Consider the following 26,114-nt stretch of genomic DNA (forward strand, 5'->3'; position numbering starts at 1 on the left):
ATAGTGTGCCGTCATATTGGATGGTTCCTCTCATGTCTTCGTGGAATGACTGGATCATCTTGAATAACCGTGGAGGGCAGCCTATCTTGTGGAGCAGTTTGAACAGACCATCCCTGCTGACCAAGTCAAAGGCCTTGGTCAGGTCAATGAAGGCTATGTAGAGTGGCTTTCTCTGCTCCCTGCACTTCTTCTGCAGCTGCCTTAGAGAGAAGACCATGTCAACGGTAGACCTCTCTGCGCAGAATCTGCACTGTGATTGGGGGTACACCCTCTCAGCAATCTTCTAGAGTCTGCCAAGGATGACGCGAGCGAACAGTTTACCAGTGACGCTTAGGAGGGAGATTCCACGGTAGTTGTTGCAGTCGCTTCTGTCTCCTTTGTTCTTATACAACGTTACAGTGTTAGCATTGCGCATATCCTGTGGAACCTCACCCTCTTTCCAGCACAGGCACAGTGGCTCATGTAGGGGTTCCAGGAGTGTGTCCGTGGCACACTTGATCACCTCTGGTGGTATACCATCCTGACCAGGGGCCTTTCCTGCTGCAATGCTGTCGATGGCTCTCTTCAGTTCATCCACAGTCGGTTCTTGATCCAGTTCGTCCATTACTGGTAGTAGCTCGACGGCATCGAGGGATGCGTCAACCACAACGTTCTCGCATGAGTACAGCTCGGAGTAGTGCTCAACCCAGCGCTCCATCTGTTTGGCTTTGTCAGCAATGACTTCACCAGATTTGGATTTCAGAGGTGCTGTCTTGTTCTGGGTGGGTCCTAATGCCTTCCTCATACCCTCGTACATTCCTCGTACATTCAGCGCTTATGCTCCAACCCTGTACACCACACCAGAAGTAAAAGACAAGTTCTGTGATGTGCTTAGTGCTGCTGTAGCGCAAATACCTGCTCGTGAACAACTGTACATCTTGTGTGACTTCAATGCAAGAGTTGGAGCTGATTGGGCCTCATGGCCTTCCTGCTTAGGACACTTCGGTGTGGGAAAAATGAATGACAATGGACAGCATCTCCTTGAACGGTGCATGTACCACAATCTGTGCATCACAAACACATTCTTCCAAACGAAGCCACAGCACAGAGTGTTGTGGAGACACCCACGCTCGAAGCACTGGCATCAACTAGATGTGGTCATCACTAGGCGTAATAACCTCAAAAATGTCCTTCTGACACGCAGCTATCATAGTGCTGACTGTGATACAGATCACTCGCTAGTTTGCTCCAAGCTCAAGTTGAGACCCAAGAAGCTGTGCCGCTCTAAACCTGCTGGAAGGCCCCGCATTGACGCCAGAAAGATGGCAAACTCGGAGATAGCTGAAAAGTTCAGAGAGACCCTCCAGGAAAATCTGCGCAGCGGCCCTGGGGGCGCTGATGCGGCATCCAAATGGCAACATCTGAGGGATACAGTTTACAACACGGCCTTGTCGGTGTTTGGAAGAAGAGCTAGAAACACGAACGACTGGTTCGAAGCTAACTCCGATGAGATGATTCCAGTCATTGAAAAGAAGCATGCTGCACTCCTGGAGTACAAACGCTCACCGAGCCAGAGTACCCAGCAAGCACTTAGAGCGGCCAGAAGAACAGTACAGCAGACAGCCAGGCGCTGTGCCAACAACCACTGGCTCCAGCTATGCAGCAGCATCCAGACCTGTGCCGACAATTCTTCTCCTTACTCACAGTGGAACCTTAATGGCATCAAGGTATCCAGACAATCTCAGAGCAAATTTTTCACCTGAGGTTGACCAGCAAAAAAGAAATAGGAAGGAAATGGGAACATTGGAAAAAAAGTCACATCATATGTAGTTCTCCTGGGTTTGTAGCAAGCAATTAAGCCAATTAATTTATTGGTAAATTATCTTATGATGAATTACAGAATAACTGCAATGAAACTCTGACAGTCACATTAATACCAAATTAGTAACTGTATTATGACTGTTCTTACAATGAATGCCCAGTAATTTAATAATAATGGGACACTTAAATAATTTAACCAATAATTCTGTAGATCACTCACATCTATAAATGAGCATGACAGCTTCGTTTCTCTGCTTTGCTGGATTCACTTCCTGGCAACACAGAATGAACAGTTCTGGCAGCTGAACAGGGCCACATGTTTTCACTGGGATTCCATTGGAACTACAGGTAGAACCTCTCTCGTCTGGCACCCTAAGGACCTGACTGGTGCTGAACAAGAGAAATTGCTGGACCATGGGAGGTCAATATTGTCTGGCACATTTCCAAACACTTGCACTGCTTCCTGGGCTCTTAGAAGACATTTAGGGTTAAATTACAGCTAAATAACAGCACAGAACGCTGAGAGCCAGGACAGGTGGCTGTGAACAAACTTTATGGGACTGCGGGAAACTTGGCCACACCCATGATAAGTGGTCGTCCGGCTAACTAAAATCTTGACGGATTACGGATGTTGCTGGACGAGAGAGCTCTTGATTAGAGAGGTTCAACCTGCAGTAAACTAGTGAAATGCATGAGAGGTTGTTACTGTGCCCCTTCCCAAGGCTCTTTGTGGATTTCCTGTGTAGTGTTGCTGTAAGAAATGCACCCATTCTGCTGGGAATTTTCACCCCCACGCCAACTGAAACTCTTTTTTTGAAGCGATGGTTCCATTTGTCTTAAGTGCAAAATGTCATTAGAATCGCTACTGGTGTGTCAGAGTGCCATGGACAGCCCAGCTATTAGGCTGTCCGTTGTAAATATTTGCTGTATTGCAAACTGCGGCAAGTGCTATCAGCAGCCTTTTCCTGCAGGCAAGCCCTGCCATGTCCTGGTCACACCAATAGGATCCTTGGTGCTATGGCAATGCAAGCAATAAGAAGCTATGGTTTAGGGAATCAACCAACCCACTGTATTTTTAATGACAGTATTTTAATGACCACTAGCTCAGACCCTGTGTGTTGTGAACATTGGCCATTGTATTTATTGGTCTGCTGTGCATCAGCAAGTACTGCAGGATCACTGGCAGGCCTGAGGGCTTTCCTGTACTCTCAATGAGTAGCAAAATCCATTTCAGCAGAAGCCATACTGCAGGTAAGTCTTCACCATGCAGTTCATCCAGGCTCTGATGTAAGTTTTAGCCACCCTCCCTCCCCACCAGCTAAGAAAAGGCTGATGCCCGATCGAAGGTGCTATAACCTTGGGCCAGCCACCCTGGCTGTTGGTCCAGGTTAGGCCTGGCTGTTACTGTTACTAGGACAACCCTGTACAGTGAGGATGCAGGCAAAAATCACGCCAAGGCTGATAGTCCTCCAATGCCTTCCCACACTTCTCCCAAAGTCGCAGGCAAGTTGCCTGGGAAAGAATCCGAATGCATCTCAGCATAAAGAACCCTTGGCTGTGCTCCCGGCCACACCCAGATGAGGTAGAAACAAGGCACAAAAATGTGAGTGTGGCTTTCTGACTGGAACACTTCCACCCAGGGCAGGCTAACCTGCATGCTCAGAGCCAGGGGCCAACCACCCAGGTTCCCTGAGCTCTAGAGATCCATAGAGTTCTGAGCATCCCTTTTAAGTGCTACTACAACTAACTTTACTATCACATGGCAGGACTTAAAAACAGGTTGGAGGGTAATTGTGCTGTATCTGGTATTCAATTTAGAACTGATCCACCCTGTAATTGTTGCAAAAAGACAGAGCACCCTTTGTAGCGCTATTTTCGCGAGTGTTATTAGCCTCACTGGGGGACCTAATATTAGAGAATCAACTGTGGCCGCTTAATTGCATAGTTCAGTCACTGACACTGAAACGACAGTGCATGTTGCTTCTATTTGATGCAACTGTTCTGTTTTCAGATCGCTACACTTTCCCTGCTAGCAATCACATCTCATACAGATCTAGCAGTAATATTGCTCCCTGCTCCTTTGAAAAGACTGATGTTTTTTAGAGGTGGTATAGATATCCCGCTTGGTGCCCCAAAGCAATCTGGTTGCTTCGTGCCATTCTGGCAACACCTGCTGGAAACCTAGCTTAATCAGCCTGTGAAACTGTCCCCTAATGTTCCTTCTTGCTACATAGATATGCCAGTTGTGGCTTCCAAGTCCCAGGCCTAGTAATCTCCACATGCAGTCCAGCTTAATGGGTTGCACAGGCCAAGCCAGTAGAGCATCACTGATGTTCAGGTGAAGGCTAAATTGGGAAGAAATGGAAACATTTAATTACTTCTATAATATGGAAGAACACATGGAAAAAATTGGAGGCCAAATCCTGTCCCCTCATGCATGCCTGTGCAGGCATTGAGTGGGCATGAGATATTCTGTACCTCCACATACATGGTCAGGACTGGAGCAGTATTCCGGGGGCTGATGGGGCCAAGTTATACTATACCAGTAGTATTGGATGGAATCCATGGAGCTACTTTGCCTAAACCCTGCATTAAATCCTATTTTTCAGGCACCTAATTCCCTACTGCAGCCCACAGAACTCCCACAGACCCCTGTAAGTCCCTCTCAGGAGAGAGAGCTCTAATCACTAGAGAGTTATTCTGTCTCTGCCCAGTCACTCCATCTTTACTTCTCTGCACTGGAACAGCTTCCACATGAGAGAGACTGAGAGACCTTGGGCTGCCCTGTAGCTCAGTGGTTAACACACATGCCTCAGAGGCAGGGGACCTTGTTCAGCCCCTCCTTCCCTGTGTGCTAGGAAGATGGGTGTTCTCCCATCATGGGTGAACACTCAGATGTGTGGGATCAAAGTTACTAGGCTGGCAGTGGCACCACCACCTTTTCCTCCAGACCTTTTGTGTGGAGAGGGGCAGGCATCTATCTCAGTCGCACAAGGTACTGGCTAACTAAGGTGGGACTTGGGTTACTGTTGATGGATTGTAGTACTATGTGAGAGGGATGTGGGGGTAGGTGGCAGACAAGGGGTTCACAGGCAGCAGGTGGAACCCCAGGGTAAATGTTCTAGAGTAATCCCATGTAGCATGTGCTCTAGCGTTCATTCTAGCTTTGAGAAAAGACAGGTCTGCAGAGGCACTGTGGAACAATGGTGATGACAAACATTATATACAAACTTAAATAACCAATGACGGAATACACACGATGAAGGCCACACTGAGAGGAACGGCTGCCATCTCTTGCCTCATTTGAGATGAAAGCAAGTATTAGCTGGAAATTTAGGCACACGTGATTCCTATTAGTTGTGAGCTACTTGGCTAGGAAGCAGCCATTTTCCCTTATTGAGGTGCAGTGTAACATTTTTCAGTTCCTCAATGTTTATCCCTACCAACAAGCACCAGGACTGGAGGATGGCAAATTATCCTACAGGTTCCAGTCTCCATGAAGTATCAGGTAAGAAGCCTGCTGAGGTATCAGTGGCTTACTGATGATACAATACCTCATAGTATCTCTGGCTCCTGATCATCTCCTAAGCCTTTTGAGCTGGTCCCGTTATGTATAACTCCAGTAAATTTCCTTGGGTAAACTACTTTGAATAAATTGAACCAGCAACTGCATTCTCTGTTGATCAAGTCATATTCAGTGCATGATACATTTAAGTATTTTATTCCTGTCCCTTCCCTGAACAAGTTAGTCATGAGTTGCTTTAAAATCCAGGACCAATGGAAGTATGTCTATGGCTTCTTAAAGATCCAAACTTTTTTTTAAAGGTAAAAAAAAGTGCTCTTACAGTGTTAGCAGCCTGAATTAGTGCAGCACTGTGGTTTGAGCAAGTCAAATGTCACAAACCTGTATTTGCACTCTTTGAAGCAAATACCACCAAAGGGAATGTCCCGCATATGACTTTTTTTTATGTTTTCCGCAGCATTTGTATGTGTGACTGTTTGGGTCTGGTGATATTTGTAGAAAGATAAAGTACTGCACTGATCCCCCTGTGAATACATATATGCTCCTGTAACTAAATATTGCTCAGCCTGCGGTAGACTACAGTAAGACTTGGTAATAGGCCATGGTCAGACAAAAATGAAAAGGAGCCTTTATAACGGGTTTATTGGGAATTATAATACACTAGACATACAGTTATGGAAGCCAATAAAACATACAGGTTAGTAAAATAAAAATAACTACTTGAAGGCTCTTAACATCTGTTTTTAAGCAAAATTCCTCATTGCAATCAATAAGTAGTTTTGCCTAAAAATTGATGGTATGATATAGTCCTAAGTAACTTTTAAAAAAACTCTTTAGAATAAATGAAGTTTGAGAAAGTCAGTTGTCATTAGCTTGTAATCCCATGGGAATTAAGCCTCACACTGGTGTCGTTGTATTTGCAGCTTTTTTCCAAGGTGCACATGTCGAAATATATTCTTCCTCATTTGTATATGTTGTCTTGACTGTCCTCATCCCTCTTAAGAGAAATGGCTCAGTCAACTTCCTGTGATATATTCCCAGATGAGATCTCCTCATGGAAATAAATTACTTCTTCTTTTTCCCTTTCTTTCCTCCCTTCTTTTTCCCTTTATCCTTTCCTTTTCCTTTTCCTTTTCCTTTTCCCACATCCTCACCTTCCATCAGTTCTCTGGCCCGGGCTTTCCCCAGAGGTGTCTTGGAATACCAAATCTGGACCATCAAATAAGTGGTTAGAAGAGAGGAAAAAAACATGAAAGAACATTTAAGTAACTTTTGGATATATGATGGAGTGATCCTAGAAAACCTTACAAACGTGGTTGTCTTGTGGAGAAGCTGAGATGAGATCCTGAGAACACTATTATAACAAGAAACATCATAATCATCTGCTTGCAAAGTCCTTCATGAACCTGAATACTTAGCAGTGCCACTTGTGTTGCTATAGTTATGGGAGTGTTAGAACTTCTACGATGGGTATGTAGCTCTTGTCAGAATTGCCTCTAATCCAAAACTTGGCACTATAAAGAGCATATTTTGTTGGTAGTTCTTCAAATCTGTTCAGTTGATTTTAATTTCAGTGGGAAAGTTAAACACAAATTTGAAAAAAGAAAGCTGTTTATTGGTTTCTTGTGCTTATTCTTAGTCCTGTGTCTTGTAAACTTTTAAATCAAACTAAAACCTGAGCCACCTGATTTATATAAAAAAACCCATCACAAATCTAATTATCTATAGGAGAGAATGCAGAAGCCCAGCTGCAGAGTGGTTATCCTGTTTGTTGCACCCAGTGTAGCTTGTATGATTACCTGCCCTATGGACAGGTGGCATATGTGTGCATGTGGTGCAAGGAGCTCCTGGCCCTCAGAGAACGTGTACAGTTTGGCTCAACTGGAGGAACTAAGGGAGGCAGAGATGAGGCTTTCTGGGACACTGTAGAACGGTTCCACCCCAGGGGCTTACAGTCCCTGCACTGTTGAGGAGGATGAAAGGCTCAGGGAAGGAGAACACTCAGCTGGAGCAGAGGGAAATGATCCCATGGTTTGGTGCTCCCTCCAGCTGATGCTATGGTGCCCCCTCACACTGAGGATACTTTGCTGGGGGAAGGAACTCCAGTCATTAGGAAAAGACAGGAGTTAGTAATGGGGGAGTTAATGATTAGAAACACAGACAGCTGGATTTGTGATGACTGGGAGAACGGCGTGGTGAATGGGTGACATTTGAAAATCAGTTGGGCTCATGAAATAACATTTCCCCAACCTTGAAGTGTGTGTATCTTATTAAAAATGTCAAGGTCCCTTCCACACCTGAAGATGGGACTAGATGTTGATGGGTATGATGAAAAAGCTCATAATTATGTTCATCTCTTGTGTTATGCCAGGAATGAATTTGGCTTTTTCCCTCTCAAAGAACAGGTGCCTTGACTTCTGCCTCTCATCTCAGACTCCTGCTTAGGTCAGCTCTCTGCTCTTCTCCATCTACACTTACACCTTCACTATCTCCATTCACAAGGTTCACCCTGGTGGGGCTTGTGGTGTTTTGTGGGTTCAAAGCTTTAAATAGGTAAGCAAAACGTACCTGTTGGAAAATGGGCAACCATCATAATGATGCGCTCTACAATCTATTGATTCAGGTTCAGTGGACTGCTAGCCTTCAAACCAATCTGTTTGACCCCTGCTGCACCTTCTTCTACAAAATCTGACCCAAATCTAGGTAGGCATGAGTAACTAGGCTGCACTGTAATTAGTAGGGAGGGTCTGGTGGTGGTCCACATATGTAGTGAGCTAGGTACAAGCATTTGAGAGGTGGCCATTGGGCTTTTAGACTTCTCTGCTTATTGGTAATTAAACAATGTGGCAGCATGTGGTAAACAAGAGGGAGTATTGAGACCTACTTGGACCCCTGACCCCCAGAAAAAGCCTTTCCCTTACTTTAATCTATTCAGTTTAATTAAATAATTACCCTATTTACTGGCATGTCCCCATGATAGTTTCTTCACTCATTCTGGAACTAGTGGAGCAGCTGCAAGATATTACAAAAGCCACCTGCTTTCAAAATCAGGTTAGATTTTCTCTACTGCATAATGAGACACACAGTTAGGCTCTGTTTATAAGAGATCTGAACCCCCAACTTTCAGATGATAAGCCAGCAAAATTAAGCAAAAAAAAAAATCCATTAAGGTTGATCCAGTAAGGAGGTCTCATGTTTCTACTTAAATAGTTTGTATCACACAGGTGTAGTAAGTAGGTCACTTTTTAAAAGGGTATATGTAACCGAATTTAAGAAATCATATCATGATTTTCCATTATTTGTATTCATTCTGGGAACAGTGGCAGAAGATAACTACACGTCAAATGGGGAGATTCTTGTTCAGAGTGAATAGAAATCAAAGCTTCATCAGCATACTGACCCTCACCATGAATACTGTTTTAAGTTTTAGTCACTTCAAAAAGGACAAAGCAATACAAAAGGTCCAGCAAAGAGCAATGAAAATGATTAGAAGCTCAGGAGATGGTTGCCTCCACATGAAGAGCGATTAAAAGACTTGAATTAATTAATGTGAGAAAGAAAGCTGAGAATGAAAGCTGAATGTAATGGGAAGGCCATTTTGGCAATCATTTTCCCTATGCCATGACACAAGAGCTGGAGCTTACACTACATGACATTTAAAGGAAGCAAACATAAAACAGGTAGAAGGAAATACATTTTAAAATAAAGTTTTAGGGCTTGTCTACACTTGCCCCCAACTTCAAAGGGGGCGTGTGAATCAGGGCGATGGGAGATGACTGATGAAGTGCTGCGGTGAATAAACAGCACTTCATTCGGCTAATTCTCCCCCTGCGGCAACTTTGAAGTGTCAAACTTGGAAGTGCCAGCGTGCGTGTAGCCGCAGGCGCTTCTAAGTGCCTTTGAGGAGTAAAGGCACTTGGAAGTGCCTGCACTACTCCAAAGCGCCCGCAGCTACACGCACGCTGGCACTTCAAAGTTGCCGCAGGGGGAGAATTGGCCTAACGAAGTGCTGTATATTCACCGCAGCACTTCATTAGTAATCTCCCATCGCCCTGATTAAGGAGCCCCCTTCACAGTTGGGGGCAAGTGTGGACCCAGCCTTAGAGGAGTTCTGTAACTTCAAAAACAACAACCTCAAGCTCTAATAAATGTATTAGTCTTTGAAGTGCCGCAGGACTGCTTGTTGTTTTTAAAGAAAGCTACAGTTAATGCTAAGAAATCATTGCCACAGGACATTGAGGGAAATATTTGAGTAGAGTCAGACTTAGCTGATTGCTGTTGGTGCACCCTGTGCTGTGCAGCATGTGTACATCCGTGTTCATAGGAATAACATTTGCTCTTTCACTAGCTCAGTTAAAAAGGAACAGCGTAGCTCAGGCCTCAGGTTACTGGACATAAGTGGATTGCTAGTTGGAGTTGGGAATGGATTTTTGTGCCGATGCTGCAACAATGGAATATTAACCACACCTGTAGACAAGATCCTGGACAGATAGGGAAGGCCAGCTAAGAGTACAAAAGGCCAAATAATACAAATGCTGCACCAAATGTTTCTGACTATTTATCTGCCCTGGGGGAGCACGTGCAACAAAATGAGATTAGAGGTTGGAGAGAGATGCAAAGGGCTCAGGAGAGCAATCCAGTCAGCCAGTTTAGACTCAGGTGATTGGTGATCAGCGACTCAGTCATTTTTCAGAGGTGCAGCTGTGTTAGTTTGTAGCTTCACCAAAAAAAAAAACAACCCTCAAGCAGTCCTGTAGCACCTTAAAGACTAAGGATTTTATTTATTAGGTGATAAGTTTTCATGGCTAAGACCCACTTACTCAGATTCACTGATGAACTGGCATCTGATGAAGTGGGTCTTACCGCTGAAAACTCATCATCTAATAAATAAAATTGTTAGTCTTTAAGGTGCTGCAAGACTACTTGGTTTTTTTTCCCCACTAATTTTTGTGTGTCAAAGTTGCTGAGAAATCTGTGCTGCCTGTTAATGGAAACGAAAGAAAAGCAGAGTGCAGCACTGACAACTGTTAAAAGGTTCCCCCTCCAGCCTTTGTTGTATGCATATAGGAAAAATGAGAGACAGAGCCAGGGTACCTACACTCTGCTATTAGCTGCAGGGCAGGGCCCTGTCTGGAAAGGTACGAGGTCCTTTCAACACCCACTGACTTCACCTGAACTCAGTACAGGATGGGGCTGAGCTTCTTGTACAGTGGAGGGGGCAGCATGAGCAATGAATGAACACCAAAGACTTAATCCAGTGAGATGCTCAGTACCCATCCCATTCTGCCTCCGACACATTCTAAGATGCAGCTCATAGGATGTCACATTTTGGTTGGAGTTAAAGGAGGTGTGGGAGAACACTGGAAGGGAAAGTGAAAGGAGCACTGTTAGCATAAATCTTAATTTCACCTTATATGTTTCTTCTTCCTCTTTGTACACTGGGTCCTGCCTGGCCAGGGAAGTCAGGAACTCTGCAGCTGCCAGCGGCTTGTTATTCATCTGCTGGAGGCGTCGTTCACTGAGGACAGTTTGCACAGCATAAACGATGTGTCCCTGGGTGAAACCATCAGAAACTTTTGCTAGGCAGCTTATGTTCAATGATTTGGTGATAGCCCCGCCGTGCTGCAGGATGATGTGTTTCCATAGTACTGTTCATCAGCAGCAGGAGAGAGAAGGGAAAAAAATGAAAAAAACATGTTAAGGAGCTGGAATAATAAACTTTGATCTGGACAATCCTTTGAACCTAAAATCATTGCTGAGAAAGAACATGAAAATCTAGAACGTCAGTAAAATCAACAAAACCCCAAAGATTTGATTTGATATCCATAGATATTTATGTATGCACTCAGTACACATGGGGGAAATACACAATAAAATGAGAATATTTTAATTTGCTATTGTTACATATGCATACACATAACGTGGCCAGAGTTTTAAACCAGGGTGATTAAAGTTAGACAGCTACATCTATGTTTTGAGTTGAACAGGTGCTAAGAGTGCAGATTCCACTACAGTCAATGAGAGGTACAAGGGCTCACTATTATGCTTTAGGTTTCTAGGGCCCTGATCCTCCAAAGACTTGAGCACATGCTTAAAATAAAATGTGTGCATCTTTGCAGGCTCGAGGATATATCTGCAAATACTGTGCTGCACTGCTCTCATGCCTGTGTCTTTTAGCATGCAAACTCTGGAGGACAGGGAATGTATTTTTTCATATTTGCCACAAAAATATTGCATGTGTCCTAAAGTCATGCTTGATTATAATCATTATACCACTATAGATTCCATAGAGTCTTAAACTTGTATCGCTAGAAAGTCATTTTGCAAATGTTTTCTTTGCCTGAAAAGTAAAACACATGAAAAGAGTAACAGAGAGAAAGCCATGCTAGTCTATATGCTATCAAAACAAAAAAGCAGTCAAGCAGCACTTTAAAGACTAACAAAATAATTTATTAGGTGAGCTTTCCTGGGACAGACCCACTTCATCAGACCATAGCCAGACCAGAACAGACTGTGCTGGTATTGCTATGGTCTGAAGAAGTGGGAATCCCACAAAAGCTCACCTAATAAATTATTGTTAGTCTTTAAAGTGCTACTTGACTGCTTTTTCGTTTTGACATGAAAAGAGTGACTGAGAAAAATTGCCAACTGAAGACTGAAATTGCAGCAGTGCAGTATGGCAGTGCAGTTCCTGCCTCATGAATGATGTGCGTTTGAAAACACACGGTACGTGGCATAAGAATATGCATGGGGAGAGTTACAATTATGAGACTGTTGTGGCACTTAAAAATAGACTTTGTGTAAGAGAGAAATGGCTTCACTTTTCCTTCTGTTGCAAGGCAGATATTATGAACTTTTTCTCTAACCACTGACGTGGTTTTTCATTCTAAAAAACAGTGTTCTTCAGCTTGATTTATACCTCGCCTCAGTAACTCTTGACTGAGTCTCTGCTTCATGATAAGGAAATTGAAACATGCAGCAGCGAACATTTATTTTGTGTGTCTGTGTGTTCTGCATCGCGGCTTCTGCTGCAGGTAAGGAACATGGGTAATAAGTGAAACTGACACACATCGTGACTAATAGCAGATCTGTGGCTGTAGTGACGGCTGTACCCATCCTGGGTATAAAGAGAAGATCTGGTGTGGTCGAAAAGTTGAAGTCTGCACGTGCAATTTGTGCAGCTGTAGTTATGAATGTGTGGTGTTTTAAGGCTGTTAGAGACCAGCTCTAAAAATTTGATCTGAGCTTTGAAACTGGGGGACCGTCCATGATATATGCTGAATTCTGCATATGAGAGAGTTAATGGAGAGGTAAGTGCGCTTGGCACCAGAACACGCTCTAGCATGTTGCAAGATTTCCTACCGACTGTAGGTCTAATCTCAAGAATAAATATAAGCAAAAACTTGTGTGGTCGTTTAAAGGGTCTGTGTCAAATAATTAAGGCCAAACTTCTATCTACCCTAAAATTTAAGCTGTGGTGACTTTTCTTTGCATGCTAAGATTAAGGATTTAATCCCTTTTAGTTGTAACTCCCCTTTGGATTGTAAATTAATGATGAGTAAAATCCATAAAATCATGGTTAATCCCCCAGCAGTTTATGTGAACTATTTAACTTTCTTCCACCTCCCTTCTGCACATACTAGCTACATCCCAGTCCCCTCACTTATTTATCAACTTGTCAGGGCTCCGGCATGGTTGCCCTACTGTTATGTCACCTGCTCCTGACTAGAGGTTAGTGTTCCATCAGCAGTATGGTACTGCTGGTGTGTGGGATAGAGTTGCAACACACCAGCCCCTTAACACAGTTAAAAACTTGCTGTTTCTTGTACCAAACTGCTAAGAGGAACAGTGGACTTCACAGAGCTGTAGTATGAGCTGGTAACATGGCAAATGTATGATGTAATCCTGTGTGGTTTGTTTGGGGCACAAGCACGTCGTAAATGAGTGCCCCAAAATGACTCAGTGTGGTAGAGCTAGGGTCAAAGTGGTTCATTTTAATTTTATTTTCTGCTTGGGACTTCAGTCGCAAGAGTTAAAATAGTACGAGGAAAGTCTGTTGTCTTAGCAGTTGTGATCAGCTGAGGTGCTTATGCTAACAGCTTCGGGCACACATAGGAGGGGACTGATGGAGAAGATCCTCAGTGAAGAGTCTGGTGAGAGACCCTGAGTTTTAGAACTCTAGTTCAGCCCAGCACCTCTTTCCAGATGTTTTCAGAAGTGCGAAGGGGGACTGGCTGGCTGATGTTGTTCTCTGGTGTCTATAACTCAACGCAAATTTATCTAAATTAACGTAAGCAGCTTTTATCGTTTTGAAAGACAGTAAGTCTGGGTTCCTCTGAAGGCTCTGCTACCATTTTCTTCCCATTTCAGTCAGGCTGTTACCAGCTTATGTGCCTCAGTTGGAGTTGGGCAAGTCTTTTTAGGGAAGTTTTAGAAAATGTGTGTTGGAATGTTTGGTTCTGGTTTGTGGTTTTAAACAGTGTGAGAGCCCACAGAATTGATAGCCAGAATGTCTGACTGTGGATAGGAAAATAGCATTTTTGCTCCTTGAAACCTTAATAGTTCTTGCTAGGACATTCACTGTTAGAGATGCTGCTTTGTTTTGGATATCTGTGCAGCAAGGGGAAGGGTCTGGGATGTGAAAAGCCTAAGATGAATGAATGTAGGGTAGAGGGGTCGGACTGCAGGGCTTAAATCTTAATTGGGACTTCTTGCCTTGGAAATCTTAAAGTTGATCTATACACATAAAAAGGTGTTTTTCATAATGATAAAACAAAGCCTTCCGAAAATGTAAGTAGATGAATAGTCCCTAAATTATGTTCTTTACAATGTGGAATCCAGTTAGAAATACTGGGTCAGACTTTACTTTCTGTAAAGAATTAGGTTAAAAATAAAAAGGTGCACCCAGATGAGAGTCAAAAATAACAGTCAAAGTCAAGATACAATGTATCTTAAAACTAAACACATACACCAAAGTACAGCCACAGGAGAGCAACCCTTTCTTTTCATATCGATGACACTGATTTGTTTAAACTTTGTATTCTGCAATAAAGTTAACTTAAAATTTCAGGCACCTAGATATATGCAGTGTATGAGTTCAGTTTAAATCAGGATTTGACAATAGCCAGATAAAGGCGTCACTCCTGTGGCATCTTATTTCTTTAGCATGTTTTTCTATGAACAGCTGATTTCAACCTTGTTAAATAGTAACTGCCATGATGATTTAATATACTTGCCAAATCTTGAAGCGTAGTCTGGCCTGGGAATTAAAATGATTTTTTGGTAGAATTTGCAGAAGGGTCGCAGGTCAGCATCAAAGGGCCGTTGTGTAGTCCCCACAACCAGGACTCTGTCCTCTGCTTTCAAACTCTTCAGGATTTTGGGGAGATTCTTTTTCAGACGTTTGGGTTCCATCTTCAGAAGTAGATATGTGGGAAACAAGTGAAACATTAGTACAGTATTATCTTTTAGAGGTAAGCAAGTAGAAGAACTGTCCTAAGCTCTATGTAAGGAAGGCGTTCTGGAGCAATGCTGTCAGAGGTACTTATATTTACACAGTGTAAAGAGAAGAGATACTCAGCATAAGTGGGACTAAGCAGCTTTTGCCTCCTGGGTCAAGTCTGGCTCATGCAGTTTGAGTCAGCACTTAACTTCTCTTATGAACTGGTGATTTTTGACAGCCAGTTTCTCTGTTTCATTTGCAGTCCCTGACTAATGGAAAAGCAGGAAAGAAGGAAGCTAGCTCTATTTTATTTTATTTTATTTTATTTTATTTATATATTTTTAAAAATCCATTTAATATCAACTGCAGTTGTGTGTACTTGGCCAATTTCAATACCAGGAAAACTGCTAGGCAATGTAATGCTTGCTCTAGATTTACAAACAAGCAGTGGTGCTTTTAATGAGATGAGTGGGTGCCTCGCCAAGGTTTTAGCTTAGCAAGGCTCTAAGTTCATAAACGTAAACACTTGGCTGCGTGAACTCAGCGCTTAGTTACTTGCAATAGTTTGCAGTCAAATTTCATTATTGGTATTCTATCTCTAATTAGCAGGGCCCTTCAGAGTTTATTAGCTGCTTGGGAGTTCCTGTATCTTTAAAATTCATAAAAGTGTAGATAAAAAAATAATCAGCTCTGCAAAGCCATGGGTTGGGGCAAAAATTTGAAAAGGCCTATGTGATTTGAGAGCCTGAGTTCTATTTTCAAAAGGCACATAGGGTCACCTATTTAAAGGTGTTTAAAGCACACAAAGGGTAGTTAGGAGCCTAAATCTCATTGAAAGTCAATGGTTCTTAGGCTCCCAAGTCACTTGTGGCTCTTTTGAAAATTTTCCTCTAGGCTTCCTTGTTCTTGCTCTATGTCAGGCAGCACCATAGGAGACCTCTTAGGGCTGGATTCAGCCTGGCATGCAGGGCCATCCTTAAGATTTTGGGTGCCCTATGCAACCCATTGGGCTGTGTGGGCAGAAGCTGTAAAGGAGGAGGAGGAGGAGGGCAGGGAGGCCCCTGGGAGAGGAGGCAGACTGGGTGGCACAGCTGACTGGAGTACTGGGTTGGCATATATGGGGGCGTTGGCATGAGGAGGCTGGGGGACTGGGGCCACCAGGTCTGGGAGGCGGAGCTAGGGGCTACAGGACTGGGCCCGATGGGGTCTGGAGGCAGAGCAGGTGGCTGGACCTGGGGCAATAGGGCCACCAGAACCGGTGCTGCCGCTGGCTGGTGGCAGCCCAAGGAATACACGCCATAGGGCACGACTAAATTTGGAACACCATTGGTGCTGTATGCGCCTAAGGATGCTGCCGCTTCCCTAGTGCAAACGTGGAGGTGCACGCTCGGCGGTATCAGAGTATCCAGGGCGGACTGCCTTGTGAATGGCCTAACTGGGCAAAGGTTTCTCATCTGTTTGTGCCTGCAGCTGCTGAAAGGAGGGAAGTGCTTATTGTTTGGGTTAAAGACTACAAAGGAGGAGAAATTAAGAAAAAAAAAAGATCTGAACAATCAAGGGACAGAGGAAATTTCATTTTCTTCTAGTGTGTCTATGTATGTATCTATGCACGTCTGTTCTCTAAGAGCTGTTCTTTGAGGTCACAATGAGAGTCTGTCTAGTTGTTAGACTGCGAATTGCTTAAAAATATTAGAACTGAAGTGTCATTAAGAACATGGGTTAGTATCTGAAATAAGGACTGCAAACAGCAACCTCCTGAGTTCTTTGTCCCAGCTTTGCCACTGGTTAGTCAGATAGCCTTCGGAGAGAGATTTCGCTTCTCTGCCCCGTTCATGCTAGCCAGAGTGTATTGAAAGCACAATTTAAAATAAAGGTCTGCACTGCCAGTGAGACTTGGCCACACACAGTTGTGTTAAAGATGGTTTGTAGCCAATTCATACTGGCTGTACAACTGCCCAGTATTTAGGAAGCTTTTACCACTAGTAGAGACAATTGGATTTTTACTTGCTTCTCTTGTAAGGAGACTGGAAAGAGTTGCTAATGTGAGTAAAGTCTTTTGAAGATGAATACTGTTATTTGAGAGAATTATCATTACTAAATGGCCCTAATTAGGCTCTGCAATTAGCGTCTCTCTGAAATAAATGGTAGAGGGTAGCCATGTTCCTTGTAAGCTGGGCAACTGCGTGGCGCAGCTGATTAGCAGAGTGCCCACTGCTAGGCTTTTGTTTTTCTGGGTGGTGCACATTCACAAATGCCTGGGTGCACATAAAGATATTCCTCACATGGATGAAAATGACTAGAGGGAACAATGGAGGATAAGCTATTGCTGCTGGTAAGAGATCCTGGTTCATAAGCCACTAGCACGTTCCTTCTACTGGGAAGGGGATCTTGGCAATAGGCATGGTCAGAGAATCAATGAAAACATTCTTCTTTTCTCTTCCCTCTAGGTCTTGTGGTAAGTCCAAATTCAGACATTACATTTTGAGCAACCCATTTTTTTTTTTGTTAGCGGTAGTTGCTTTCTGTACTTCCACTGATCTAGAGTCCACGGCAGCAAGTGCTCATGGTGTAACGTAAGAATCTGACTTTTAAATGACCATACTAGTGCTATCTTCCCTCTTCACATCCATTCCAAGGTGAAGCCTAGAATGCCATATTGGTGTTAGTGTGTCAACAGCTCGTTAGGTCATATACTGAATGCTAGTAATACTCGCATTCACTTTAAAAGAAAAATGTCTGTAGCATGAAAAGCCACTGACTAGGGAATCTAGGGGTTTGGCTCTCTTCCAAATCTGGATTGGAGGATGTGGGGTGCATTGTGATGGTGCCCCATGTTCCCAAAGAAAGATGCCATCTGGATAGTTTGCACAGCACCCTCGGCAACTCGTATGGCAACATCTGTAATCCGGCATGATTTTAGTTAGCCAGATGACCACTTGTCATGGGGATGGCCAAGTTTCTGCGGTACAATAAAGTTTGTTTCCAGCCACCAGTCCTGGCTCTGTGTTCTGTGCTGTTATTTAGCCTAGTTTACCCCCAAATGTCTTCAAAGAGCCCAGGAAGCAGTGGAAGTGTCGGTAATGTGCTAGACAATATTGACCTCCTGGGGTCTGGCAAATTCTCTGGTTCAGCACCAGTCAGGTCCTGAGGTTGGCGGCCAAGAGAGGTTCAACCTGTGCTTCACTCTGAGGCTGTTGATTCTGGGAAGATGGGGAAGGGCTGTGCCGGAAAGGGGAAGGGCGATGGAGCCCAGTTTTGTAATGCCTCTTCCACAAATATAAGATTTTCTGTGCTCAGAGCGTAAGCCATTGTGCCCAAACCACTGCCTGGCAAGATGTACAATTTGACTCTCAGTGACTGTTTATCCAAAGGCAGAGCTGAGCTTACCACCTCAGCTACTTTCCTGCCGTCTGTTACCTCCTTTCCTTGATTCCTCTTTCCCTATGCTGTGAGCCTTGGTGGGGGCTCTTACTGAAGCCTGCTCCAACTGTTGGCTAATGCTAATAGGAAGAACATAGACTCCTTTAGCTGGTTCAGAGCGTTGGATACTAGGCAAGAGTTAAGTGAGCTCGGCTATGGAGCCCGTCTATTTCCATCAAGGAAATACGTACATTTGCCCTAAATGTGAACAGATCTGAGTGCAAGTTACACAACTGTCCCTAGCATTGCCTTTTGGCATTAGTATCTGGGCAAAATTCTGCCCTCAGGTGCACGCATGCTGCTGCTAATGAAGCCACTAGATGACGACTATTAACATTCAAGGCAGTGTTAGTCCCACAGTCGTCTTTACAATAGTAGTTGCAACCAAGGTTTGAGTAGGAACATAAGAACATAAGAACATAAGAATGGCCATACTGGGTCAGACCAAAGGTCCATCCAGCCCAGCATCCCATCTGCCGACGGTGGCCAATGCCAGGTGCCCCGGAGAAGGAGAACAGAAGACAATGATCAAGTGATTTATCTCCTGCCATCCATCTCCTGCTCTTGTTCTGAAGGCTAGGGCACCATACTTTATCCCTGGCTAATAGCCATTTATGGACCTAACCTGCAAAAATTTATCAAGCTCTTTTTTAAACCCTAATAGAGTCCTGGCCTTCACAGCCTCCTCGGGCAAGGAGTTCCACAGGTTGACTGTGCGCTGTGTGAAGAAAAATTTCCTTTTATTAGTTTTGAACCTACTACCCATCAATTTCATTTGGTGTCCCCTAGTTCTTGTATTATGGGAAAAGGTAAATAATTTTTCTGTATTCACTTTCTCCACACCATTCATGATTTTATATACCTCTATCATATCACCCCTCAATCGCCTCTTTTCCAAACTGAAAAGTCCCAGTCTCTCTAGCCTCTCCCCATATGGGACCCGTTCCAAGCCCCTAATCATCTTAGTCGCCCTTTTCTGAACCTTTTCTAATGCCAATATATCTTTTTTGAGGTGAGGAGACCACATCTGCACGCAGTACTCAAGATGTGGGCGTACCATAGTTTTATATAGGGGAAGTATGATATCTTTTGTCTTATTATCGATCCCTTTTTTAATAATTCCTAACATCCTATTTGCCTTACTAACTGCCGCTGCACACTGCGTGGATGTCTTCAGAGAACTATCCACTATAACTCCAAGATCCCTCTCCTGATCTGTCGTAGGGAAATATTTGCTTTCAGTATGGCATGTCAGCCACCAGAGGGCATCGGTCACAACACGCATAAGGCCATAAAACAACAACCTTAGCAGCTTCTGAAATGACAGGCTAATCTATGACAGACCGCGCGTCGTCAGTATGCCAAAAATACTGTACTTGTGTCATGACAAAAATATAAACTATTGTTTTAAAAATGATGGTTCTGTTTGACACGGAATCAAAAGCATCAACCTGAGAGTTTTGCGAACTGAATGAGCTTCCCATGTAGGACCCTGTTTTGCTTTGGTATTAGTTGCTCTGTGTGAAGCACAGCTTTGATTTACTTTTCTTTTCAGTGTGAAATTGCTGATTAGGCAAAGAAAAGGAAGGAAGTAAAGCGGGAATCCCAGCAAGCAAATAAATCTCTAAACTCAACAGTTGAACCTAGACTTTTGGGCTTTATAGTGCAGAACAGTTTTTCCATCCATGTGTGGCATTAATTTTGTTGTTCGCACTGAAGCATGTGCAAATGTGCACCACCGATAGAAACACAGGCTGCCAGCTCCAGGCAGCTGTGGGCGCTCTGCTAATCAGCTGGACAGCTCCTGAATCTCTCCTGGGTGGCTGCCTAAGTGCTCAGCTTATAGGGAACACTGGCACAGACTTATCCTTGTTCCTTTATTATGCATCCCAGCTTCCTCAGATCATCAGCGCTCATGAACACTGGGCAAATTGTTTTTAAATAAGGCCAAATTACTTTAAATAAGGCCAATCGGTGTACAGAGAGAAGCGAGCTCTTCAAGATATTGTGAGAGGTCAGGAGATTGGCTTGAATCAAGAAAAAGTGAGACAAGCTATTATCAAGTGAGCATTGGTAGGTCTGGTGGTCGTGGTACACTTTAAGATGGGAAATGCCCCTGGTCCTTTGGGGCTGGGTCTGCTACAGGATGTGAAATTACACTAGGATTGGAAATCAAACAGGAGTATTTCACCTCCTTTTCAGACTTTGGCACTTTTTTGTAGAATGTTTTTTCTGTATCTCCAATCCAGATGACTGAAGGCTGCAGCTGCTTAGCCACCTAGGGAAAATGAGAGGAAAAAGATGAAGTTAATTAAAGTGGCTAATTAAAATAGCCCCTATTCCATGTCTGCACGGCTCCTGTTTCAAAATACCTATTGTGAAATAGGCACTGTTCCTTCTGGAACGAGGTTTACCAAATTGAAATATGCCGTCTGTTATTTTGAAATGATTTTGAAGTAGCGGCATTCTTCTGAAATAACTTTTTCTGTGTAGACACACCTATAGGGACTACATCTCAGCAAATCAATTCCCTGCCACTGCAGGAGCCTTGGACATGGGAGAACCTTGCGCCTTCCTAGTTTCTGCCTGTGGCATGCAGTAGCTTACTTTTCTGTGGGCTGTATGACTTTTGTCTAATCCAGAACTAATGCAGGGGCAGGTTACCTGGTGATGTGTGGGAAATCAGAAAAGATGACTTCTAGTCATAGACAAAATCTGATTCTACATCCACATTTTAGCAATTAAACTCAAGCACACCATTCTGTGCCTGCCTCCCTGGAAGTGCCGAATGCTTGCTGGTGCCCTTGGATTTCTCAGTGAGCACTTTTTGGCCAATTATGCATCTTTGATTTAGGAATCTAATTTAATGGACTCAGCTGTGACTTGAAAATTTTTGCCAATGTGTTTATCTCTCTACAATCTCCTGGTTTAAATTTGCTACCATACCCCTAGTACATTGTGGTGACATGCTATGCATTTTATCCCTGCAACAAAAGCTCTGTACCACGGTGTTAAATGATAAGCTGAAGCAAAATGGGATTGTGTGAAATGTAGGCATTCACAAGGCATTGCACAATTAGCAGCTAGGCTAAGAACTGAGACAATATATTAAGTTTTGGTGCATGTATTTATGTGCTTTCTACATCAACAGTTGCATGCACTATAACTCTGTCTCGCAGCAGGATGGCAGCAATGCTACAGGCTTTTTCATAACTGAACTCCCTATTGCTATAGTAACCCCAGCGGTTTAGGAATTCCGCTGCCAAGTATTAATCACATTGCAGTTGCTGCTGTCCTAGCTGTGGTAGATTGCTCAGTGACAGAAGTGCTGGCTGTTTGAGTAAATTGTAACTGGGATTAGTTTTTCTGCCGTGCTGTTGTCTTGTTCCATTCTACTTATTCAGCTGAAGCTGTTATTACCAGAAAGGGGACGTAAATAGCATAAGCTTGTATGCATCATGGTAATGTATGATTCATGACCTTTCCAGGAACTGCAGCCTGTGTATGCTCACTTGGTATGTGGGAGGTTCTAGTCCCTCTTCCAAAGTAGGCAGAGGAGGAATTTGAACCAGGGATATCCTACCTCTCATCAGGACCACTCTCATTTCTCTTTCATATACAATTTTTTGGAAGGTCTTATTTTCATTCGGCACTGGAACAAAACACACTTCAAAACCAGGAACATTTTTTGTGACATGGAATTGTTTTCCAGTCAGCCCTGTAATAAACGTTCTTTTGAAAGTACTGTTTGCTGAGTTGGAAGCAGTATTCCTTGAAAGCTGAATGCACGGATGGCTGTCCAGGAGAGATTTAGGTGCCGCTCCCCACTCAGCTGATTGGCACAGAGATCACAGCTGCAGCATGTGTTTTTATTGGTGGTGCACATACCTTGGTGCACATAACAAAATTTATTCCACTTGGGCATGGAAAAAATTAGTGGAACCCTCTTGGAAGTAGCCATTACAAGTGGATTTCTAAATGTATGTTTGCTCATAATCATTGCCCATGGTTCCAGGAGGAAGTGATGCAATTTTAGATGAGCAATTCTTAAGTGGAAATTATCTGTCAGTTCTGGAAAACATCCAAGTAACATCTCTCAGTTTGTTACTTGGAGAGTGCAGTTTTAACCGAGAAAATGAAACTTCGCTCACTCAGGAAGGCATGAGCTAAAATGTTCAGTTAGAATACTGAAGATTTATTTAGAATAAAGGGACTGGATGATAAATGACTATATGTAAACTATGCCAAAATGTCATGCATACAGCAAGGCAGGGATCCACATATCTATTTACCTTTATGTATAATGAGATAAATGAAGCGTGACAAGTGATCAAATAGCATATGGAGGAAATAACATGGATGAATGGCTAAACACATAAAATCATTCAATAACCAGGCCATGTGGTCTTAGATTTCAAATTATCTGGTGTCTACATTTCTATTTATATTTTGGGCACCCCGGAACGTGCAAACAATACAGCCGGCACAAATTTAGCAGCCCTTCTCGAAAATTTGGTCTCTTTCTTTTTGTAGTAGAACAGCACATGTGTGTCTTTATTGCGTTGTAGCTGAACAGGAGATGTGGGCATGCAGGGCTCTTCTGCTAATCATCTAGTTATCAGGGGTTTGATCCCTGCAATGTAACTATTACTGCGTCCCACTAGCTGATTGATTCTGTTAGCGCCAATCTGAGCATGAGGGGCAACAGCACTGGAACAAATTTGCGGTGGAGGGCGCTGAATGTATGTTGTTCAGTCCCATGCTGTAAGACCTCCTCACTGCTTACACTAATTGCTATTGCCTGTGTGAAGAGGAGCTGCAGGAGAACATTGAAAAGGGACTCGTGCCTCCCAGGTGTGTTTGTTTTCTAAGGTAAATGAGTTGCAGTTCAGTCTTCCTGATGCTCAGGGAAGGTTATGGGAAAATGTGATCCACCCCTCTTACCCGACAAACCAGACGATGCTCTGCAATTTGACGTGTGAAGAGCAGGGGTGGGGATTTCAAAAGGTAACTGGTGGTGGTTGTCTGTTTGCTTTGAAGTCAGTTATGAGCTCCCACTTACTTCCTTGGGAACAGAGTGAGGCTAATACTAAGCTTTTCTGACTATCCTGTGCTAAGTGTTGCTTATTGAGGATGGACACACTTGTTTAAGCGATCTACAACACCCTGTGTTTGTGGGGTATTTTCTGGGACCCCACTCGGGCCTTTCCCCCTAGCAAAGATGGCTCCCTCCAGAGCAGCTCAGTATGGTATCCACAGTGGGGTTGTTGGGGTGGTTGATCCCACTTTCTACCCACTCTTGAATAAAGCAGATACTTTAATGCTCTCTGCTTTCTACTTCACAGCAATGAACTGTGAATGAATGGAGGAGGGTAGCAGGGAGCAGCAGAATTCCACATATATGCTAATATGACACAATCCAACACACTGCTTTTGTGCTAATTAAAAAAAAAAGTCAGACACCCATAATCCATTGGTATCTAATTTAAATTATTGGCAGATCTGGAGCAGACTGTATGTCCCCCTGAAAGTGCTTTATTTGAATTATCCCTGGGTGGTTTGAATCCATGGATAATTAAATGCACTGCACATAATTAATTTATAATTGAAATTTTATTAGCATTTGACAATTTGATGGAGTCACCAGCAGATGGCTCCTTAACCCTTCTAATACTGCACTGTTAGCAACAACGTTTTGGAAAAAAATGATCTTCACTGTCTTTATGGCTACTAATCCGATGAACATTTTTGACAAAACTGCCCTGTTGCTGTAACTCTTGCTCCTTTTGTCCATTGCCACTAATCAAAGACACATTCAATCTGTATGTTCTGATCTGACTTTCCCAACCCTTTAGCCTAATCAGTACTGTGTCAATAGTCCTTTCCCATTTGTGGCTCCTGGTACGAGGCCTTTTCTGTCTGTTGCTGCTGCCCTGGGAAAGATGTCAGGTGAGGAGTGTTTGTGTTAGTGATCAATCTGATTGCTGCACTCTGCAATGTTGTCACAATGGTAACTACAAATAAGGATGTACAAAATTTATAGTTGATTCTGTCTGTTACTGAGACCTTTGAATTTATGCTCAAGGAAAAATGGTAACAAAGTGAACTATTATGAGTCAGACAGTGAGATTCCAAGAGCTGGGACTATAAATACTCTAGTCTTTTATGTCAAGAATTATACTCTTGCAGGGATCAGATACATAGCCTGTGCCCACACATGCAGTGATCAGATATTAATCTATCATGGAGAGGAAGAAACCTTTGGAGGGAACAAATCAGCTTCCCTCCTCATGTATTGGGAATTCATTACATGGTGTTTGTGCTTCTTGCTTTAGCATTGGCTTGGGATGATACAGAACCCACGTATGAAATTAGGTTTAAAAAGTTTTTTTTTTCCTGGCCTCTTTCTCTCTACTCTGGATCTGTGAGTCAGAGCTCTTAGCTGTGCCTCTTTTGGAGTATTTTAAAATTGAGATTTCTGTCATGCTTTTTTTATGTGGGGCGAGAACCATGTAGTGTAGATTAATGGCCCTAACTTATGGCAACTAAAAGAGGAAACATTTTATCATGGATTCTGTCAAGCACCCCTTCCTGGCCAGCTACTAGTACAGCTGTGAGAGGAACCTGCACCTCTATGCTCTGGATTCCCAGGGGTGTTTCCAGCTCCTGAAACCTGACTGGAGTCTGTCTACTGCCCAAATTTGGGGTCCCCAGGTGCATACTCAAGACACAGATCTTCTATGCAGCACCCCCTGACTGACTACTGGAACTGCCGCTCAGCTGCTTGGCCTCTCTGGGCATAGCTCTGACTCCCCAGTATTTAAATACACTCCTCTCCCAGATTGCCACACAACAGGGGAATGCAGAGGCATGCAGTCGTTGCAAATAAAAGTCAACCCCTCTCTTTTTCAGTCAATCAATTTCATGCTCCATATTTAATCATGTAAAGCGTACGAGAGCAGCAATCAAGAAAACAGTAACACATTCCAAAATACTCCCTGTGGTCCCACACGGAAAGCAGAAAAGTGGGGAGTATGCTGGATCATCCACTGGTCGGTGTCTATGCCGCAAGCTTGAGGCTTAGGAAATGGAAGCACTACACGGTGGAGATACGGAGTCCACAGCAGACTGGGCTGCCTGTTTCCCTGGATCATGGAGCATTGGTGGTGGAAGGAATTTTCAAAAGTGCCTAAGGGGAATTAGGAGCACAAATCCATGTTACAGTCTTTGGGAATTGCACTCAGAGGTTACTTAGGCACTATTGAAATTCCTACCCATTGTCCGAATGAAGTGCTGTGGCCGACAGGGAAAATGAGCCCTAGGAAGAGAGAAATGCTCCATTTGATCCTGTAGGTGGGTCCCCACCTACTGCAGTGGTATGGCTCCAATGCTTTTATGCCATCAGGAGCAAGCCTCCTCTGAGGAGAAATTGTCTCGATAGTGAGTGTTCCTCAGGGCTGCAGTGGTGATCACCATGAGCAACCTTCTCTTCCCTATATAACTGTAATCCATGAAGGCCACTGAGGTGTGAACATGACTTTTCTGGGGGCTACAGCAGGGACAGTAGACTTGGGTCACTTCTGCTGTCTAGTGAAGGTATTGTAGTACAGACTGAACCTCTCTGGTCTGGCAACATCCATGGTCTGGCAGGACCACAGAAGTTTCTGGACCAGAGAGACCCAAGAGTCTGCAGCAGGATGCGGAGCTGGAATCCTACTGTCTTGAGTATGCACCTAGGGATATGGAGGCGGGAGCCTGGCAGAGCCCAGGGGCAGCAGTGCCTGGCAGCAGCAGTGCCCAAGGCTGGCTGTGGAGCTTGGTGCCAGTGATGATTAGGGCTGGCCATGGAGCTGGGGGCCAGGGGCCCTGCAGCCAGGAGGAGAGCCTGTGCAGGTCTGCTGACAGACCCTGGGAGTGCCCAGTGTCCAT

At 43.8% G+C, this 26,114-nt stretch overlaps 1 protein-coding gene across 3 annotated transcripts in view; it reads right to left on the reverse strand.

Annotated features, from left to right (window-relative positions):
• Positions 1 to 5,954: 5,954 nt before the first annotated feature.
• Positions 5,955 to 26,114, reverse strand: part of DRC11 (dynein regulatory complex subunit 11) — a 101,841-nt gene continuing 81,681 nt past the window's right edge. For 2 of the 3 annotated variants that reach the window (XM_075001435.1, XM_075001437.1), the window contains 4 exons: positions 20,377 to 20,463; positions 14,560 to 14,737; positions 10,733 to 10,971; positions 5,955 to 6,532 (listed from right to left, as the gene is read on the reverse strand). In XM_075001435.1, the coding sequence (XP_074857536.1) occupies positions 6,389 to 6,532; positions 10,733 to 10,971; positions 14,560 to 14,737; positions 20,377 to 20,463 (648 nt within the window). In that variant the 3' untranslated portion in view covers positions 5,955 to 6,388. Of the gene's footprint in view, positions 6,533 to 10,732; positions 10,972 to 14,559; positions 14,738 to 20,376; positions 20,464 to 25,103; positions 25,375 to 26,114 lie in introns of those variants that run through there. The other variant, XM_075001438.1, reaches the window with a different exon arrangement.

The sequence above is a fragment of the Carettochelys insculpta genome, chromosome 8 (genome assembly GCF_033958435.1).
Source record: "Carettochelys insculpta isolate YL-2023 chromosome 8, ASM3395843v1, whole genome shotgun sequence".
NCBI classification, from domain to species: domain Eukaryota; kingdom Metazoa; phylum Chordata; order Testudines; family Carettochelyidae; genus Carettochelys; species Carettochelys insculpta.